The sequence below is a fragment of the Natator depressus genome, chromosome 1, assembly GCF_965152275.1.
Source record: "Natator depressus isolate rNatDep1 chromosome 1, rNatDep2.hap1, whole genome shotgun sequence".
NCBI classification, from domain to species: domain Eukaryota; kingdom Metazoa; phylum Chordata; order Testudines; family Cheloniidae; genus Natator; species Natator depressus.
Genome location: NC_134234.1, coordinates 265,505,425 through 265,527,449, shown reverse-complemented (window position 1 = coordinate 265,527,449; position 22,025 = coordinate 265,505,425). Strand labels below are relative to the sequence as shown.

At 42.7% G+C, this 22,025-nt stretch overlaps 1 protein-coding gene across 1 annotated transcript; it reads right to left on the bottom strand.

Moving 5' to 3' along the window:
* Positions 1 to 211: 211 nt before the first annotated feature.
* Positions 212 to 21,902, bottom strand: HAL (histidine ammonia-lyase). The gene is made up of 21 exons (XM_074955660.1): positions 21,656 to 21,902; positions 21,189 to 21,249; positions 20,988 to 21,015; positions 20,366 to 20,440; positions 20,196 to 20,268; positions 20,035 to 20,101; positions 19,802 to 19,839; positions 19,591 to 19,716; positions 14,151 to 14,290; positions 12,417 to 12,464; positions 10,071 to 10,218; positions 9,887 to 9,982; positions 9,713 to 9,771; positions 8,940 to 9,020; positions 8,038 to 8,103; positions 7,786 to 7,951; positions 7,410 to 7,460; positions 3,282 to 3,416; positions 1,842 to 1,950; positions 1,670 to 1,739; positions 212 to 361 (listed from the first exon to the last, which is right to left on the bottom strand). Exons 1-21 carry the CDS (start codon positions 21,900 to 21,902, stop codon positions 212 to 214), a joined length of 2,034 nt encoding a protein of 677 aa, XP_074811761.1.
* Between the last annotated feature and the right edge of the window lie 123 nt (positions 21,903 to 22,025).

Sequence of the window (22,025 nt, the reverse complement as noted above, 5' to 3'; positions counted from 1 at the left end):
CGGTTGTATTTAGACCATTGTTTAAATTAGACCATCAGCAAATTCAATCTAATCCACTCTACAATCCAACGGGATCTTTTTACAGGTGAGACAACTACCTACACACGCTTCCTTTATATTCCAGGAAGAAACCATGTTGTATCATAATAAAACAATCTCCATCAAACAAAGCACTGGAAAGGACTTTCTATGTACCAGACTTCATAGCACATTAAAGTTCATCCTGATCACTGTGATCAGTCCCAACACATTTATTCATTCTCAATGAATCCAGAGAAAAGGCTGTGGGTGAAACAGGTCTTGATTCAGGAATATGCTCCCGTCTATATTTTTCAATGTAAGGTTCAGCTACTTCCCAAACCTACAGGACAGAAAGAGCAACAGCAGAGTCAGACGTGAAGGCTGAAAGATTTTATGTTCAAACTGAGTCATATGTCAATGCACAAGAGTAGAGCACCCTGTGCAGACAGAAGCAGGGCATAACTAACTGAATGTAATAGATATTCAGAAATAAATTGCATGTGGCCATCTGAAATAGACATAGGGTCAGAGCTGGTAGCTGAAGAGCGACACTGCTACTCAAAACTGCTACTGAGCGTAAAAATCTGTTGGGAAGTTACAGTTTTGCTGGGTAAAGGGGGATCTGGGTGCAGTTGCAAGGGAATGGGATATGGCTACTGTCCTGACTGATGCAAGGTGAGTTTTTTCAGGTGGGAGGAGACATTGCATCTCCTACTACCCAGATGATGACCTAGGGAGGGATAGGAGCTGCTAGGGATGGGTCCCTGGTGTCTTATAGAAAGCATCTGGTCATGCAGGCGCCAGGGTAGCATGGAATGGAAGACTGGCATGGCCAAGAAAGGTCAGTGATTGGCAGCACTGGCAAGGAGTGGCAGATTTGACCAGACATTGGGGCTCAGATTTACTAAGGAACCTAAAGGTTGGAAAGTTTTCCTTTTTCTCCTTTATTGTTCCCCCTAGCAGGGTTGTAAGACAGGTGGTCTATTAGGGACCATATGGCTGCAAATAGTTTGATAGGTCAGTATGGACCTCATCTCTCTCTCGCTCATTCTTCTGTTAGTTACATTTTACAACTGTAAAAAAACGAAGTGGGTTCCGAACCCTCTAGCCGAGCACACAATAGGGCTGTGTTAATGCACATCCTCATTGCTGCTCTCTCATCCTTGCGCTCCTATGGTTTGCCAGGTCCTCTCTTGTATTTGGTCTTGAATTGGGTAACAAGCTTTTTGGGATATGGACTGTCCTCCTACTCCCTGGCCCCTGTCCTGCAATGAGCTCCCCATGGATAGTACTCAGCAAGTACTGACTTTAATGGGGCTCCTTGTGGATGCAGGAGTCCTGCTCATTGCAGGACTGGGCTGATATTTGTAAAGTCCTGTCAGTTTCAATAATCTAAGCCATTTATCAATAACAGAATGGAGGGGACTCATTTAAAATATATTATTTTTAAACTAAAAGCATCCCTTTAAAAGACTATGACAAACTAAAATCTTCACACATCTTCCTTCAGAGAAGGTGGTAATTAAATCATGCATGCGAGAGGAAGAGCTGTTTTTCCCCTGAAGCATCAAGGGGTGTTTTGAAAGAAGAACTGCAGATCCCTTCATAAGGAATGAGTTACTGAACAAATGCCAGTATCAACACCTGCCTTCTGCTCCACAAGCAGCCTGTGAGCTGCCTCAATGTCTGGGGCCATGAAGCGATCCTTTAGCCAAGGCCTGAAAGGAGACAAATTGAGAACATTAGCCAAACATTAACCAACACCGTAGTTAGCAGGTCTTCAAAGCTGTAACTTTTGGGAAAAGGTTATTTGATTTTACCTTACAACAGAGCGCACAAGGTCATAGACTTTCTCCAATGGGGTGGTTGTTCTCAGGGGGCGTAGGAACTCAATGCCCTGGCAGGCTGCAAGAAGTTCAATGGCCAACACTAGGAAACCAAACAGTGAAAGGCTGGATAGCGGGTTTTAGGATGTACAACTCATTGTACGTTTACATTTGGAAAACCTCTAAAAGGAGTTTGTTACTGTTACTTAGTACCTCAAAACTTCAAAGTGCTATGCAAAGTTTAATTGAGGCAGATAAACAGAAGACCCATTTAATAGATGGGGAAACAGATGGAGGTTCCGGCTGACACTTAAAAACAGTCTCTGATTTTGGATGTCCAGACATGCTGAGCCTGACCTTTCAAGGTGCTAAGTGTTCAGAAGGCCTGTTGTCTTCAACTGGCAAGCGGGCTGCTCAGCACACATGAAAATCCCTTCCAAGGTACACCCCAAAACAGAGACATCCTAAATCACAGCCCTCCCCAGAACTAAATTAGATGTAGCGATGGGCCTAAGCTGTAGAATTCACATCCAGTTTTGAAACTCCCAGGTGCGCTGGGGTGTCCAGAGATGGAGTTTGGTTCAGGCCCACTTCTTGTTAGTATGAGAACTCTGGTAGAACTAAAAGATCTTGACACATATGTATTGGAAAAGCTTGCACAGTATCTGCCTGTCTAGTGGCATTTATCTCTCACTTACACAAGGGCCAAATTCTCCTAAGGAAGACGTTATCTAAGACACATTGTTTTCTCCAGTTACATGTTCACTTTGCTGAATGTGCAAAACGATAATACTTAGTATTTTTAGAGATCTCTAGAGCTTCAAAGCACTTCACTGTATCAACCCATGTAAGAGAAAATTGTACATACTGGTTTTCATGGTATGTATTGTTGTGTTCTTCCAGCAACAGCTGAAATTAGTATTTTTTCAAAGTTACAACTTTAATCTTTTGAGACAAAGAAGAATGGAAGAATTTTCGCTCAGTGTCTCTTTGATAAGTGGTTTTGTTTCAATGGAACACACTAATCTACATTCATCTCAATAATATTTCTGCTAGAAAGAAATTAAAGTAACTACTTAAGACAATATCTTAAAAGACTTCTTTAAAATGACTGAAGGGTCCATTTAAAAAAAATGATGCCACGTAGAAGAAAGGTTTCAGAGAAGCAGCCGTGTTAGTCTGTATCTGCAAAAAGAACAGGAGTACTTGTGGCACCTTAGAGACTAACAAATTTATTTGAGCATAAGCTTTTGTGAGCTACAGCTCACTTCATCGGATGTGAGCTGTAGCTCACGAAAGCTTATGCTCAAATAAATTTGTTAGTCTCTAAGGTGCCACAAGTGCTCCTTTTCTTTTTACGTAGAAGAAAGGCATTTAGTTTTAACTTAGCTACAATACAGTAGATCTGTCTAAAAATCAGTGTCTTAATTTTACCTTGTTCAACATGTTCAATAACTTTCAATGCTTTTCGTGCAGCCCATCCGCCCATGGACACATGGTCCTCTGTAGCAGCACTGGTTGAGAGAGAATCCACAGAAGAGGGGTGGCACAAGGCTTTATTCTCAGAAACTGCAAAAGTCCAGTGTGAATAAATGGTGTACTGTATGGACAAACAGGAGCTAGAAACAATGGCTGAGTCTAAAATGCTGCAATGAAGGATCCAGACCCATCCATGGTAAGTGCATGCCCATGGTATGGCTTGACCGAGCCATCTGCAACATCTAACATTCAAGCCATTTTGCCTCTGAAGACAGTAATGTTGTACATTGATCAACCAATGCTGATATTAACCCAAATATATAAAGGTAAATATTACGTCCAGAGGAAAGATCTTGTTTAAAATAGACCAAGGGTCCCTTCTTCAGCCCAGCTCTGGTGGTGCAAAGTAGCTGCAAAAACCCCCCCTATATCCTCCTCTGCTCTTGGCATCCTCCTGAGGACTCCCCCAGCGTAGAACATTCCCAAGACAAAGACAGTATGTCTGGGCAATTCCAACACCCCTGAAATCCAGAGCTGCTGGAATGGAGTCTTAAAGCAGCCCCGAGGATGCCTTAACTTATGTCAGACCAGCCCCCAGCTGGTCCCATGATCTAGGGAGTGTAAAAATTGCTTTCCCTTTCCCCAGCATCAAGCCTGGCAGGGCCAGACCGGAATATCTGGTTCAAATGTGGACTATATATATCTATGTTTTAATACTCAAAAGAATTCCATTTCCCAGTTTTGACCTTTCCAGTCCTATATTCTACAGTGGCCCTTGGACCTTTTTATCGTCTTGTACAAGTTTCTGACTAACTCAAGAACAACTCCTTCCCCTAACCTTAAATGCTTTTGCACCATGTGTGGTTTGGCTGCTTCTAGCTCTAATAGAGCTTCCAACAGCAATAAAAGCAGAGGAAGAAAAAGGCCCTGAAGAGCCAGAAAGTGGGCTTCATAGTGAAAGTACAAGGCCGGGAAGTAGTCTTGCCATTGCTTTATTTAAGGCCATTGGTACTTTACATCTCAAAAGGGATTGGCTTGCCCAATTTTATTTTCATGATAAATACTGTCCAAAATGTAGTGTTAAGAGGAGAGGCCTAGAGACCACGAACCGATGCAGCATTCAACATCTGCAGAACTTGCAAAACTCCCCTTGAAAGTAATGGAGTTTTGTCAGAGTAAGGATTGCAGGAAGTTATTTGGAGGACTGTCTGTAAAATGCAGTCTTACTCTAGCAGGGGGGTAATGAAGCACTTATTCACAGTATTCTAACTTCATCTGGACCTAGATCTTTCACTGTGAATCTGACTAAATAAAATTCACTTGTAGCCCTCTTGCCACAGAGAAGCAGCTCCCATATAAAACAACCCGGAATCAGACTGAAAAAGCAGCTGTCTCCCTTGCCTGTGCTTGAGGGACGCACACAGCTCATGGAAAATTGGCCATATACTGATCAGCATGCCTGGGATGGGACTACCAATGGCAGACTCCAGAGAGCCTTCACATGGCTGGGGCATGTGAGCGGAGCCTGACCTGTGACCAGGGAATCAGGAGGGAGGACTTGGAAGAGAAGCAGTCTCAGAGTTACTCTGTGCAGTAGAAGGGGCAGCAACCATTTTGCCTCTCCCATTCAGAAGGTCTGAGACCCAGTATCCTTAGCTCCAAATCAGAGAGTCTGAGGTCCAAGATGAGGCTGCACCAAGGAGGACTGAAAGCCAGCTGACTCTGTTAAGGCCTCCTCTCCCGCACTGTTAGGCATGCGAGAGTCTCATCAGAAACAGAGCTGGAATCAGCAGTCTCTCATCTGATACACGCCTCCAGTTGTAACACTGGACACTCATCTTACTTTCTCATATTTTGTCGAGAAGTTTGACTGCCTGCGGATCTTTGTTTCAGCATTTCTGTAGATAGAATCTAACCTGAAACACACCTTCAATATACTACCCATCTGAGAAAACAATTCTAAACTACCCAGCACAGCCATTACTGCTACACAGAACAATCAGAGTAACAAAGCTTGCTATGACCAAAGGGTCAGAGACCAGGAATTGCACATAGAAGTCAGTTCTCATCAGGACCCTGGGCATTCTTGGGACACACAATACTGAAGATGGGTGGAAGGCTGAGCCCTACACAAAGTGCCAGGCCTGCCAGTCTATTGACTCAAGCTAGTAAAAGGTGTGGGCCCCTCCAACGCCCTGCACAGGAATCACATCCTTCCAACAGGACAAGTGGTGAGGAGGCCTGTCAGAACTGCCTCACCACCAACATACACCATTCGACAGACAAGCGGTCAGCAATGGCCTCATAGTATTACTCCTTTACAAACCTTCAGCTATTCCTGAGAGGTCAGAAGACCACAATTACCTTACACAGTAGCTCTTTCTGGCTTAGAGGGAGAGGACAACACTGGGTATCAACACCAGCAATTTACTTTTAAAGTGCCTGAGCCCAAGCTCTCTGAACAGATTGTTTGCACTCTAGTGTGAACCAATCAGGTTAAATATCCCAGAACCAGGGTATGCTTCACCAGTTCATGATGTCATGCCTGATCTCCCCATAGGGTCACCCTACAGTGGAGAAGAGAATGTCCAGGCCATTCATGGTCAAGAAGAAATCAATGACTCTGGCTTTGAAATTGGAGAACACGACACGATGAGCCTAGACAGGTTAAGCCCACCATAAAGTTATCCTGTGATTCATTGAGAGTCCCTACGGATATGGTACATAAATGGATAGCACCCAAGGCGGCTTTGTTGTTATGACCTCTGGGACAGGGCATAGGGCGTGTAACACTCGGTATGTCCCAGAAATCCCAGTCTCATGTATGCACCTCTGTATGAATCAGGGGTTATGTAGGTCTGAGATTACATAGCCAAGGAGAGTATTTTCTGTATTTTGTATGTTTGCATGTGGATTGTTTTAAACTTGATGAGGCCATCAAAGTCTGTAGACAGGGGAGAGTGTAGCCCCCTTGCTAGGCTGGGGACTTCAGAGAAACAGCTCCCAGCAGCTCCCACATAGCACAGCACAGACTCAGAGCCTGGAACTCCAATGGAGACTGCCTGTCCTGGGTGGGGACGGAGGGAAAGTCAGCCTGTGGAGGATGGGCCAGAGTCTGACAGACATGCCTGAGATACCAAGAGCAGACCCTGGGAAAGCTTGCACATGGGCAGGGTCATGTGAGCTGAGCTTGGCAGGGACCTGTGACCAGGGGGAGAGCTGGCTGCAGGGAGTCAGGCTGGAGGAGGAGAAGAAAGGCGGAGGAGGAGAAACAGCCTCAGATTTGCTCTGTGAAGCAGAAGGGAAGACAGGCAGCCATTTTGATTCTTCCCCTGAGAAGGACTGAGCCTGCCCTGGAGCCCCCAGCTCCACAACACAGATGAGTCCTGAGATTCTGCTGCATCCCTGAGAAATGAAAGCCAGCTCAGCCCGTAGGCCTCCCCTGCACCAGAATCATTGTTGTGGGATTGGTTGAGGCATCATTTATTTAACAGCCTTGATTCCTTTGCCTGTTCTCTTTACCTCTTAATTTACCCCCATCCCTTCTGTGAATAAAATGGCTGTGTGTTGGGTTTGACTTACTGTACCTGTGCATTGTGATAGCCTGGGGCTCGGGCTTGTTATTGGTTTATGCATCCAACCACTAGCTGGAGACAGTGTGCGCTAAGCACCCAGCGTCTATTGCTGTGTCCCTGAGAAGGAAAGTTTAAGGGGCTCCACACCACCCTTGGGGATCGGGGTGCCCCAGAAGGGGAGGGCTACAGACAGAGACATGGTTTGTGTAGAATCAAAAATAGAATTGTTTGTGCATAAACAATTTGCTTTTTAGCTTTGTTGTGCTATTAGGGCCTGATTTTCAGAGGTGCTGGGTACTTGTAGCTCCCACTGATTTCAAGTGGGGCTGCAGCACTTAACCCTTCCAAAACTCAGACTCCAAACCTACGAAGATTTAAGCACTTGAGTAATCCTACTGTTGCCAACATTGTATTTAAAAAATAAGGGATTTTTTTCTTAGCGCTCCCGCCCCATCTCACTCCCAATATTATCATTAATAAATAAATAAAATAAATGAACACTACTCACTTACATTCACCAGGGGGATTTCTTGCTGCTTTTTGCAGCACTCAGCAATGCCTGATCTTGTTGTACAGAGATGAAAAAATAAGGGACATCCCTTATAATAAGGGACTGTTGGCAACCCTAGACTGACTGCTCACAGGCTTAGAGCTAAACACATACATAAATCTTTACAGGTTCAGGGCCTCTGAGTCTAACGAACTGCAACTATATCAGATAGCTCAGCTGGACATGAGGAGAAAAGGAGAATTTACAGTTGGAGCTGAGAGCTGTTTTTTTGGGGTTCCTTTATCAGTAGTATCAAACTACCACAATGCTAATGTAGGTTGATCTTTCTAATTTTGTTTTCTTGCCATTCTTGCTTCGGCCTTTGTGTACTCACCCAGGGCCGCTGCTGTGCAGTGCGCAATCATGAAACCAGAGTTCAGACCCCCTTCGGTGACTAGAAATGCAGGCAGCTCACTGAGAGATGGGTTGCATAGTCTCTCAATCCTTCTTTCACTAATTGCAGCAAGTTCATGGACACCAATTGACAGGTAGTCCAGAGCCTACAAGAGAAGCTCTTGATGGAATCAGCTGATTTTTTAAAAAAATGTCAGAAAATAAGCTAATATTTCTCCAAATGCTTAATTACCTTTGCAGGGTATTCACCATGAAAATTTCCTCCAGAAATGGTCTCTCCCCTTTCAGCAAAAACCATCTTTAAAGACAAGTTAAGATGTGAACATGAATGAAGAATTACTGAAGTACCACACATCTCTGAATATCCTATCTGAAAGGAGGAAGAATTGATGTGCAAATCCATATGCATATATATTGTAGCTCACACTTCTGCATGTGCAGTTGTAAGAAAAAATGTAAAACAATGCCCCGTTCTCCCACCATACAGATACAGCTGAAGAGTGTATTTTATTAAATAGGCTGGACGGTCAGCAGGTGAAGGTTATAAGGAATGCAAAGCCACACTTGAGCACAGTTTCTAGTGTAATTTTCAATTGCCGGTGGTGCTCTCACCAGTGGAGGTGAAATTTTATATATAGTGAGCAAGATGGGCACTCATCACTGCTATCAGCTAACACGAGGAGCATCTTTTGTACATACCTTTATTCTTAAAAAGTGGAATTCACCCTTGTTCAGAGCACCAATACAAGACGTATGCACAGAGCTTCCCAAAATGAGCTCATACAGCTCTTAAAAGTGGTGCATAGCTCTTGTAGTTACCCTCTGTTAGAACTCAAAGTGCATTCTAGAATGCAAGTTTTGCCAACCTTGTGTCAACTGACAAGTCACTGTCAACCTTCAAGTCCAATTGGCGGCCAAAGTTCCCAGCTGCCCTTATAACCATGTAGGCCTTGATCCAGCAAAGCACTTAAATGTGTGCTTAACTTTAAGCAAGAGCAGTCCACTGACTAAGCACATATGTAAGTGATTTGATGGATCAGGGCCATAATTTCTGCTTCATTAGCTAATAATCATTTAGAAGGGAAAAAGTAACAACCAAAATTTTACTGAGAAACTGAATCATCAAAAAGATACAGGATTGTCTGTTGCACTGTTAATTTCAGTCATGATTATGTTCTTTACAAAAGCTATTGTGTCATTCGCCACGCCGTGGACCTAAAAGAAACAATAGCAATTAGCCACAGATCATGTCTATTTGTAGTTCATCCTCAAGATATAGATCCAGCCAATTCTACGTTCTGAGAGCACACTTCTGCCTTGCCCCCACTCCCAGACTTGGCACTCACTCACAGGGATACAGACTTTGATTTGATGTGATAACCAGGGAAATTGCTATTGTGGAATGCTAGATATACTGTACTTATTAAAGATTTGATTTACTATTATTATGACATTATATGATGATGATGACAACATAAATGTATAATTCTTTGTGTGTTTGGGTTGGCATCCCCTTGTCCCTCAGCCACATGTACAACCTCTATCTGATCAAGAAAGTACTCAAAGCTTAGCTAATTTGCCAATGTACATTAGGAATTATTAAGGAATTATTAGTAAACTTGGGAAAGCCCAGCTCTTTAGTTTTTACATAGGCAAAGCTCCCGCCAATTTCAATAGTTTTGCTTGTGTTAATATGGATTGAGTTTATCAAGAGTTAAAAATCATTCCTGTGTACAAGGTCCAGGAACTACTTATGTCTCAATTAAGCCCTATTTGAGCTGAGTGGGAAATAATGTAATTGCATTATTTTAAAGGAGACAACCAACATTTAACTGACATTACACTAGGATTGGGATTTCACTGCCACTAGCCTATCCCTGTATGAGGGAGTGGGAAACTCATTTTACCTGAGGGCAACAGCGCAGCGTATATGCATCCTGAACTCTGTCACAAAATCTGTGACTCTCTGCAAAACAAAAGAAAGATTCTTATAGAAAAGGCCACACATCACTGTTTTAATTCCCTGTCTGTCCTGGAAATCAAATAGGTGACTTGCATGGCAGGAAGCAAAGACGTTTCACCTGCTATTTCTGATGGATGATGGTCAGAGTCTAAAAGTGACCTAAATCGGAATGCCACTTCAATCTGCCCCCGATGGGCACGCACTGCATGAATATCTGTTAAAACAAATGAAAGAGCATTACACTTTTGCTTTTCCCTCTCCAAAAGCTAAGAGAAAGTGAACACAGAAAATTCAGTACCAACCAGTGTCAAAGGCTTTAGTTGTACCCTTCAGGACTTCAAGTGTCAGTGCAGCAACTATGTCCGCTTGCCTAGCAATAGCGCTGGCTCGTTCCACTGCTTCACATCCCAGAGAGGAGATCATTTGGGTTCCATTGATAAGAGCCAGACCCTTCAGAGAGATCGCAGGTGTTTATTTTAAATGAATCTGTTGCAGCCTTACACATGCCACAGCCATTGTAATTTTCATAATTACACGTGTCAGTCAAAGAAAGGCCTTTTCTAAGATTCCTGGATTGTCATTAAATGAATCATAAAAAGGGCTAGAGATGCTAAGTTCTCAGCTATTTGGTTATTTTTTGATACAGACAAGCCACCAGTTACTTTGAATCTGTTACATCCCCATGTCTCCTAACTAGGAGTTGTTTCCCAATAGTTAGTTTCACTAGCAAGCTAGTTATAGCCATCTGGCCATGATCGCTGATCAGCTCAGTGGGCTCCTGGTATAGGTTTGATGAAACCTAGCAAGCCAGATATACAGCTAAGGCCCTGAGGACTCTTCCTGTCATCCCAACATGCAGAAGACTCTGTCTAAAGTAAATGGGAGTTGTGTATGTACTAGGGCTACAGGAGAAATCACTGGCAACAATCCACTTCAAGATCTCAGAAAGAGAATGACAAACACTTCCATTTGTCCCCTCTGTGGGTCCTAGGAACACTATATTATTCAGTGATGAACACTAAACATTTACATTACTGCAGTAAAAGTGGAGGTACTTTTCCTACAATAAAACAGTATGCTGATGTGACTTCATTGCTCTAAAGCAAAAATTTACTTTTAACTGTTGGTCACTATATGTACCTTAGAAAGCTTATCCTGTACCCTGAAAAAACGTTTGAAGTAACATGAAATAAACCTCATGTAATATGGCAGAATTTCTTTTTCTTTGTAAGAGTAACCCTTCTCCTGATTTTTTGACAAAATAATCAATTCAGCTCTAAGTATCAGATGGCTAGCTGTGTGAGTCTGTATCCGCATCTGAAAAAGTGGGTTTTTTACCCACGAAAGCTTATGCCCTAATATATCTGTTAGGTCTTTAAGGTGCCACCAGGCTCCTCGTTAATTCAGCTCTAGACATGAAGAAGATGAGGTATGGAAAAAACCCACCAAAGCAAGGAAACTTAGGGCAGGTCTATGCTACCACTTAAGTCAATCTAATGTTGCTCAGAGATGTAAAAAAGCCCCCTTCTCCCGTCCGAGAGGCACAAGTTTCACTCTGTCCACACTGGTGCTATGTCAGTGGGAGACTTGCCGTTAGACTTAAGGGGGAGATTCTGTTTTAACTCACCTTGGGCCTATTCTAAAGCTCACTGAAGCCATGGCAGTCTTCCCATTGGCTTCAGTAGGCTTTGGATCAGGCATCTTGCTGCATGTACTGTAGGTATGACAATTACTATGGTCCACCATCAGTGGGATCAAGAGCACTGGAATATCTTACATACTAAGAATGTGCATGTCAGTTTATGTGGGTAAGATTTCATCAGCCTGGGTTTTTGTTTAATAAATTAATGAATATGCTTACATAAACAAACATTTATGCCATGCTAATGCTAGTTACTGCTTATTAAATATCACAAAATGTGTTTAAGTTATCAAATGTGTTTCTTTCTCTAAACTACCAACACAAAAAGCCTTCTGGTCCCCACAATGCAGGATAAAAGCCATCTGAATTACTAAAGGTTTTACATTCTTAAACAAAACCCATCTCATAAAATAAGGGCTTGTCTGAACACACTACTTCTGGTGACAGCCAGCTGAGATGAGCCCTGAGCACTGAAATGTAGAACAGAGAGCAGACAGGTCAGTTCTGCAGTAATTAGCGCAGCACGCAACAGCAGGAGGAGGATTATTTGCACTGGTTTAGTTGCCATGGAAGTGGGATGCGTCTACACGGGCACTACACCAATTTAATTTCCACTGATGCAGACTTGCCTTAGGTAGGAATTGGGGTAATTTCCTCTGTTGGATGTCCAGGAAACCCCTGATGGTAAAAAGTGTGTGTGTGGATGAATGGCAGTTCCAGAGGAACTTTTATATGTAGACTGGATCTAAGTTTTACTCTGGACTGAAGCTTTGTACACAGAGCTTCTATAAATGATTGCGGTTGAACTAAATCACATATAAATGGGAGGTGAAATGGAAACGCTGACATACCCTTTACTGTAGAGTCTCTAATGGGTTCCCTGAAACAGATGTCTAAAAACCTTCTGGAACTGGATTTAAAATAATCATTAATTCATCTCACTCTTAAAATACAGGCAACATATGCATAAAGCAACTACCGATTGGCGAGGCTTGGTTTTCATTACCTCCTTTGGTTTCAAGGTTATCGGCTTCAGGCCATGGGCTTGCAGCACCTGTAAAGCAGTTTATTGAACAGGGCGTTAGTGAAAAATGTCTTTCAATATATTGACCGGACGACTTCGCTGATTGCATACAACCCTCTTTTTTATCTTTTGCTAATAAACATTTTGGAATATTCCACAGTAAAGGGAGGGAAAAAACGCTTTTTATGCACTAACATTGAGAACCCTCTTTTGACCTGGCTACCTGAACTAATGCATGCTCTGTCCTGCCACATGACACACCCAGGCTTCAAGTCCAGTGCTGTCATTCCTCAGGGTCAGCACAGTCTGGGAGTGCTTGAGAGGTGGCGCAGTCGCAGCCCATTAAGGAGTGGTGGTATTATTCCACACCATGAAGCAAAGACTCTTATGGCAAATGAAGGAGAAATAGTGCTTTGATTCTGACTAGAATCGTATCCAGTCCTCCTCGGCTGGACAGATGGTAAATCTGAAAGAGAGACCTGCTGAGGCAGTGATGACTGGGAGAAGCAGGAAGAACAGTGGCAGGAAAGAGACGCTCGAGCCCCCAGAGGAGATGCAGAAGACTTTTCCACCAACAGCAAATGCAGTTAGTGAATGGAGGAAGGATGGCTTTTGGTTGGGGCAAATAACTGGAAATCAGCAGGATAGGTTCAATTTCCAACTCCGCTACAGACTGCTTGATTTAAATGAATGTACCATTAAATGAGATTAATGTCCTTAATCTCTTTGTGCCTCAGTTCCCTTCTGTAAAATGGAGATAACTGCACTTCCCTATCTCACAGGGATGCTGAGAGGCTACATACTTGGGAGGTGCTCAGATACGATGTTGATGGGAGTCATGTCAGTACCTAGGCAGATAAAGAATGGAACAAGCTACCAAGGGGGGTTATGGACTTTCCATCATTCGAGAGATCCATGGCTGGCTCAAACACTGATCTATTAGGGATGGAATACATTTAAAAAAAAAATATCAATTCTGCCATGGTAGAGCTGGGTAGACTAAATCATGCCACAAAGGTACCTTTCAACCCAAATTAATCTATTGAAAGTGTTATATATTTATGTCATGTGTTTTCAGCTTTACTGAAGTTTACACATCTGCTTCTTGCTATTATAATACATAACAGAAATCTTAGTAACCCCTCTCTCCTCAGGAGAGAAAAACCCCTAAAAGTCTCCATTTACTTTTAGCATTTGAAACCACACCATTAATCCTCGGTTTTGTGGGATCATCTCAGGTTTGGTGGGCCAGTTCTGATGTTTGCAGGACAGAAGGTGCACTCAGAAATCTTTGGAGATGGTACAACATGACATCTTGTCCATCCATCCAGATTCTGGCACTCATCAGTGTTGGATCTTGCATCATGTTGCTTCACTGCAAGGTGACCGTGTCTGTCTAGGCATTACTAATATGCCAGACATGGTGGCATCTAAACCCCAATATCATGATGCCTGGTGTTTGTTTTGTTCTATTCTTATGCCTCATTTTTCACCATGGTACCGGTCCTATAGGACAAACTGTTAAAGCAGTGCAGAAACAAATACTTCAATCACAAGAAACTGACACACAAAATCCAAAGGATATAAAATGTTATGAATCCATCACACAGTTCTGATGAAAAATGTTCCCTTTGCTCTCATAATAGACATAGTCTAGCCAGAGCCAATTGAAGGAGAGAGACAAAGAAGTCTAGTAGTCAGACACATTGATCTTACATATTTAGCATCAGCCCAGCCACTCTTTGGGGACCACATCTTTCCTTCTCCTATCAACCCCAAAGCAAGATGAGAAAGAGGGGCTAAGTCTCCACTGGCTCCAACTGTCCCTTTCTCAGGTATATAGGGCAGGCAGGATGCTAGGAAGAAAGCAGAAATCAGACTTTGGTTAGAGCCTCCGTCCAGTCTCTCCTTGAAACAGAGACACAAGCACGTGAATCTGCCCTGGTTGTCTTGAAGTGACACACTGGAATAGCAGTGAAATGGAGAAGCATCACCCCCCCTTGCAAACTGGCATTTGTTAATTTTTCCTAAATTAGCTCCTGTAGTTTAAAAAGAAACCAGTTGTTTTTGGCCAACAAATCATATCAAAACAAACCTGATATGGGATTAAATTTTTAGTGTCACAAGAATGGCTTCTACTCAGCTCATCATAGCATAGAATAGAATCATAGAAATGTAGGGCTGGAAGGGACCTCGAGAAGTCACCAAGTCCTGCACTGAGGCAGGACCAAGAAAATCTAAAGGGCTCACTCCTAAAAGGACCCTTTAAAAGTATGGAACCCACTGAACAGTTTGTTGCCTTTGAGCAGCTGACTGGAAATATAGGTCCAACTACAGGTCTTCACTTTGGCATCATATATTTGCACTGCCTCAGCAAAACTGGGATGAGTTTCAGCCTTTGAGGAACACAAACCCTATCGAAGAGGATGCAGGAGACAGCATCTTTGCTCATCCCCAAGTAGAGTAAGATTTGGCCAGGGCTGGCCTTAGGGGTGGGCGACGTGGCCGACCACCCAGGGCGTTGTAGTCAGGGGGCACCGGGGTGAAGAGGCAAGGGACTCGGGCTCCCCCTCAGTGCCTGCGGGATGCAGCCTGGCGTGGCAGGAGCGCCTGCCTCACTGCTCCTGAGCAGAGGGCCCCTGCTCACCACTCCACCTGGTTTCCCAGCCCAACTCCTAATCCTGCCTCCATACTCGGAGAGCTGGCAGGCTCTTCCTGCCCTCCTCCCCCCACACCCTCTGGGACTGTCCCAGCCCAGCCATTACTCCTTCCATGGGCAGTCTGAATGAGAGCGATGCTGCCCAATGGAAATGGGAGCTGGAAGATGCCAGCATCTTCAGGGTTGGGAGGGGAAGGGAGCTGAAATTGCAAGGAAAAGAGACAAGTCAGTCTGGTGGGTCCTGACCCCATGCCCAACCAGCTCCCGGGGCCTCCCTCACTGTGTCTCCAGCTCCCAGCCTCCCAGCTCTCAGGGGCTCCCCCTTTTTCTTGCTCATCCCAAAGGGAGGTGTCAGTGCAGGGCATTTGGGATATTTCAGGAGTGAACTTTCCACCATCACCACCCACCCTAGCTACCTCCAGTGCACTGGAGCATTTGCATTTTAACCTCCCTCACCCATAACCCACCTTCCCTGGGACGGGGCACTTGAATATTGGGGATGCTCAGTAGTGGGGTGTGGGGAGAGATCTGCCCTTCTGGAGCCCCCATGTCACTGTCCCCCTGCAGCCCCACACAAATGAGACTCACTGTGTACTACTCTGGTTCCCTCCCCTGTTCTCAGGTCACTGTGCTTCCCTGCCACCACCATAGCCCTTTGGTGCCCTCCTGTCACTGCCCCTCCGCTTGGGCTGCTGACCCGTTGTGGGGAGCCCAGAGGGGCAGCAGGGGCCAGGGCAATGAGGGGGTGGATGGGGAGCCTGGGGAGGCAACAGGGGCCAGAGATGCCAAAATACAAGTTCAGCCAGGGAGCTATTTTCCCCAAGGCCAGCCCTGAAGTTAGCCCCTAAGCTACTGCAGTTGTTGATGTTACTAAATATTTGGAGACTCAAGTTCCTCAGATCAAATTAAAGCACTATTTCCCAGACCTTTGGACACTGAACCCCCTTCAGGAAAATGAAAGCAATCACACACACCCCACTTTCAACACTTCTACATTTTGTAAAAAGGCCTACCCATACTCATGTATAGATCATCTGTGCCCTCCATCTCCCCACTAGTCCTGGAGGGCGTACCCCACACTTCAGGAAATGCTTATTTAGTGGCTACTTATGCACCAAGTCTGAAATTTTGGCTCCTTCAGCCCATATACACACATATGCTAGGAATGATTGGGCAGTTTCGTAACTCTGAAATGTTCATAATGGAACAAAACGTTATGGTTGTTCTTTCCAAAGTTTACAACTGAACATTGACTTAATACAGCTTTGAAACTTTACTATGCAGAAGAAAAATGCTGCTTTCCCCTGCTTTTGTTTTTAGTAGTTTACGTTTAACACAGCACTGTACTATATTTGCTTCTTTTTTTTTGTCTCTGCTGCTTTCTGATTGTGTTCTTCCAGTTCCAAATGAGCTGTGTGGCGTTCGTAGCTCTGAGGTTTTACTGTACATTTCTCAGTGAAGTCACTTCAGTCTGGGATAGAAGTTTCAATTAAAAATCATCCTGAAATCCAACAATTACATTTTTTAAAAATTGCTTACAGTTTAAAAATGGCTGATAAAAACTTGCTTACTGGACAGAACTTTGTATGTCAAATTTTAGCCCTAAACTGTTGTCTCCAGTAGGGTTTCATAAACCCTCGGCATAGGGGTTTATAATGCAAAGGTACACCAGCCTGTTAATACAACAACAACTGGATCCACAGCCACAATAATTACATTGGCCACAATTTTCAGAAGTGATTAGTGATTTTCAGTACCTCACTTTTGGGTGTCCAAGACAAATTGAAGAGATCTGATTTTCACTACGCTTTCAGAAAAGAAAAAATAAAATCAGGCCCCTTTAAGGAGTCTTAAATTGGGCACGTAAAATCTCTGACTAAATTCACTCCACTAACACTGGAGTATTATATTACCAGTGGTACATGGTTTACGCCACGCTCCTGGCTCCTTCTCCAATGTTTAAAATATATTTGAACTTTTCAATTCAAATATATTTGAACTTTTCAATCTGAAAAAAAAAAGGGTTCTACTGACCTCAGACCCACAGCTCTAGTGAAAATTAGGTGAAAACTAAGTTAGAAGAACCACCATTTTGAAGCCACAGATACCTGGAATTACTCTCCTATTTGGGAGGAAGAGTAAGCACTGCAAAGCCTCAGAATCCAACAGGAAGCCAGAGCCACCCTGAAGACTGCACTGGTTTTTCCTGCTTTGCAGGCCCTCTTCTCCAAGGCAGCATGGCTCCCTTATGTGACAAGCTGCCACTGGATGTAGAGTAGGTTGAAATTTTTTTTGGTAAAGAGTAAATTCACCAAAAAAATGCATTTTTCAGGGCACCGAAATGATGTGCAAATTCAGGGCAAATTTGGCAGATTTTTTCAGCTGAAAAAAACCTGAAAACGAAAATTTTGGAAATGTCAAATCAGTTTATTGAAGAAAAAATTGAAATCAGCCATTTTGAAACTATCAAATCAAAATGACATTTTCAAAATGAAATGTCAAAGCAAAATAAAAAATGTCAAATGTCATTTCAATTCGACATGAGAAATGTTTCATCCCAAGTGATTTTTTTCTTTTTTTGTTTTCATTTTTGTGAGACAAAATTTTAAAAAGTTTGGATTTGAAACCAACCATTCCCCTCATTCCATCCCCCCCCCCCCGCCCCCAGCCTCCCATGACAGACTTTTTGGCTTGGCCACCGAACTGAAAAAGCAGCTATTTGTTCAGCTCTAACTGAATGCCCCATCTCCTCTAAAGTCAAAGCCATCCAGTGACTTTTAGCAGCATTAAATGCCTTTGAGAATTTCCTAGCTCGTGGGATCTACCTCAAGCCTCATCAATCTCTGAAGGTGTGGAAAAGGCAAGGAGGAGTCTGTAGGACTGAGGAACGATGGAGGGAAGGGCATAAGATGACCAGATAGCAAGTGTGAAAAATTAGGACACTTTTTTGGGGGGAGGGCATAGTTGCGTATATAAGACAAAGCCTCTAATATCAGGACGGTCCCAATAATATCAGGATGTCTGGTCACCCTAGGAGGGCAGCAGGCAGTGTAGAGTCTATTCATTTCCCTCTGTGGACTTAGAAAATTCTGTGACTAAATTCATGTTTCTTTGCTTCCCATGTCATATAATGGAAGGCAGCACAGGGTTCACCTTCGTAAGTTCACCCTGATGTGTATAACCATAGCGCCTCTATTAGCCTCATGTCCCCAGCAATGCAAAAACCTTTCATTCATATAAACAGATTAAAAAACAAATAAACACTGAATCTTGTGCTTAGGATAGATGATGGATTGAAAGAAAACCCTCTAAACTGAAGTTTATCTGCAGAATGAGTATAATAGCACAGACAGAGCAACTGCAAACTCCTCTCACCGTCTCTCATTGGCGGGACCATTTCTAGGAATGAAAGGTAGCTAGTTTCCAAGGTCACCCTTAACTTCCCTGTGAGCCTGCCAGCAATGATAGAAGTGGCATTAACTGTTTTGATGGTTTTGTTAACATGATTAACTGCCTACTAGCAACCAGCCTCAGGCCAGCTACTCAGTTAGGGCCCACTTCTGCAAGTCTTACTCAGAGCGAATTATTCCTTTGAGCCCTCCTATTGATTTCAACGGAACTACTCACACGAGTAAACGTGTCCCAATGGGCCTGCAAACACCTATGTGACCATTTTTTTCCAGGAAGTAGTGCCACTGAACTCAAAGATGCTCACATGAGTGTTAGCCAGATCAAAGAGCAACTGTTGCAGAACTGAACCCCTAACAGAAGCCTAGCAGTTTGAGAATCAAGCCCTTAGCAGACAGGCAGTCACTATGGTGATAGATGAGGTATAAATACCTAGAAAGTATAATATTTCACATAGGCCACTTTTCAAATAACTGATAAAGTAACAGCTTTCACTCATTATTAGCCTTCAGCTGCTTTTGAACTGGCAACCTAGTGTCTTCTCAGGTAATCAGCCCTGAGCAAACATTCTTAATTCTGCTTTCATTGTCTGTTAAATGCACACAATGAAGTTTATTTTCATGCCCAAGTGTTACCATAGTCTAATGACCCAAAGGGACAAAAGTAATACAATTGCAAAAGGTAATCTGAAGTGCTGCCTTTTTCTCCCCTCCCAAACTACAGCACTGTTCCTCCACCCCAAATTCTGCCTTGGAATTAATAAAACCATGAACACTTAATTAAAACAAATCAATAAAGAAAGTAGGGGTTGTAGTTAAGACACTAGACTGGGACTTGGGAGACCTCGGTTCAATTCCTGGTTCTGCCACAGCCTCCCTGGGTAATGTTGGCAAGTCAACTAAACTCTCTGTGCTTCAGTTCCCAATCTTCTGCGTGCTGTATACCTTTGTCCCATCTTGTCTACTTAGACTCCTTGGGACAGGGACTCTATGTACTTGTGCAGTGCCTAGCACAATGGGCCTGTGATCTAGGCACCGTTGTAATACAAAGGATAAAACAGCTGTATTCATTTCTAAATATCTTTTTTACCATTAAATGCTTCAATAACTTGCTGGAGAGTTTCCAGTGAAATCCCACTGTATCCTTTTGCTAAGATATTGATCCTGAGAGCTAAAAGCATGCGAGATCTCTCTGGGATCAAAGGCTTCCCGATACCTGCAATGACAACAATTTCAAGGTTACAAACCCTAATTCTAACAGTTGTGGAAGAGAAACAAATTTGAAATCAATTTCCCACTACCTGCAGAATGTGACCGAACTAAGTTCACTTGAAGTTCCCTACAAAGAAAGAAAAGTCATTTAAAAACCAACTTGCAGTGTTCAAAAATAGAAAATTTTTTTCACAAAACTGAGCAAAAATATCCCTCTCCTTTTAGGAAGAAAAATGGACTAAAAATGTACACCATAGAAATAATATGGATCTACTTTCTATACACATTTTCTAAATTAAAGAAGGAAGTAGATACAACATACTTGAGTTTACTAGTTGGAATAACAGTTCGAGCAAACTTCCCAAAGCCAGTGGTGATTCCATAAACAACTGAAAGAAACAGATATTTCAGATAAAGAAGAGAATCTAACTAAACTAATCTAAAACAGACAACAAAATTAAGTTAGAAAAGAAAAAAAAATACCAGTCTGTTCTTTTACAATTCTTTCAATCACTTCTCTTGATTGTCTGACTTTAGCTTCAGCTTCAGGTGTGAGCTAGAAAAACAATATTGTCAATATTCATTCCTCTATTACTATTTAAAAACTAACTAAATAAAATGTATTTAGAGTTCGATTCTTTCAAAATCTTTACCTTGATCTTGTAGAGCCCCTTTCCTAAATTGACCAGGTCCTCTGTTGTTAAGCTGTTCCCATCTAAATAAATATACTATGCAAAAGAACTGCATTTTAGTGAGTGTCGTGTATATGTCAGCAATTTCTAAACCATCATAACTAAATAAATACAGTGAAAGCTTAATAGTGAACTTGGTTACAACAGAGTTCAGCCCCATTCTCATTCATACAGTAAGAACTATCTCAGAGAAGCATTAGCAAAGAACAGGTTATTTTACGAGAGGTAACAAGCTAAGCGGTCATCATGGATGATCCTGCAAACAGTGTAGAGCAAAGTGCTTCTTCTGTAGCTTCCGTGAGGTTACCCACAGTAATAGAAAGCACTACACTTGGTAGTAAATGTTTGCAGGAACTTACTGAGTCCTACTGAAAACAAATAGTATGTGTCACAAACAGCAATTCCATTTGAAATGTTCTGTGGGGTCCCTCTCTGTGTCATGGGCAAATAAAGAAAATAGGTTTTTTTTGAAATACTGCCATTTCCCCCACCATGATAAGAGGATTTCACCCTACGTCACCTTCTAACATGAAAAACTATTGGAATTGGGGCACATCTTATTAAGATCATTATTGAGCCATACCTTTTCTGGTTCTGGATATTTGCTATATCTGAAGCCACGTAAAGGAAAGTAAAGGACATTCAAAACCCACACAAATAGCTGCCATTTAATTAGAGTTTTTGAAGGAAGACCTTTGAAGGGGGAAAAGGTACTAAGCATTTTCAACTTTAGCAAATCTAAGAATTGTAAAAATTAACCAAAACAATGCTCAATAAAGGATACAAATAAACTCCTTCTAGCTTAGATGCAATGAAATCCGGAGACGTTACATCTCCTTCTATAACTACAATGAAGAATGGGAAAAACAAAGAAACAAAATGAAAACTTATTGCCCATAGTTTGTTGCTACTGAGAATTCTTCATTAGCTAGAAAAAAATTAGTGACAAGAATTCTAATTTGCAGCCAAATGTATTTAAATGTCTTAACAAACGTACAGTAAAAATGAAGTTACCATACACCAAAATCCAAAACTTACAGCCAAACACTTCATATCCCACCCAACTGCATGACACAACAGAAGACCTAAAAAGCCTTCTCAAAACTGAGTTTGCAATTTAGTATTTTTTCTTAAATCTTAGATTTGCTATATCACAGAAATATAAAGTTTCAAGATAAACAGAAAATACACACTTTGGGTCTCCTATGCAAGTGCAATCACCATACAATTTGTCATTGCAGGTTTGCTTACCAACTTCAACAAACTCATTGTCCTCTAGTGTGTCCTCCAAAGTATCATCATGATCCAGCAAGCCAAGGCCTTTGCACCTCCGAACACAGAATTTCACTTCTTCCACTGAGGCAAAGCCCCCATTATCAGGCTTGTTTTTTATGTAACGTCTCACAGCTTCCTTCCCCAGCCATCTCACTGTGTTAGTGCCCGTTTGGCAAGGCACTGCCAGCCATTCCCCTCGGACATGCACAGTGTACTTTGGCATACTTCTCCTCTGTCTACGGTTGTCCCTCCACTAAAGGCAGCTGTGGTGTGAATCAGCCTTGTGTTTACCACACTATTGCCTGAAGAACAGCACCTGACTGGATTCCAATGTCCCAATCAGAAA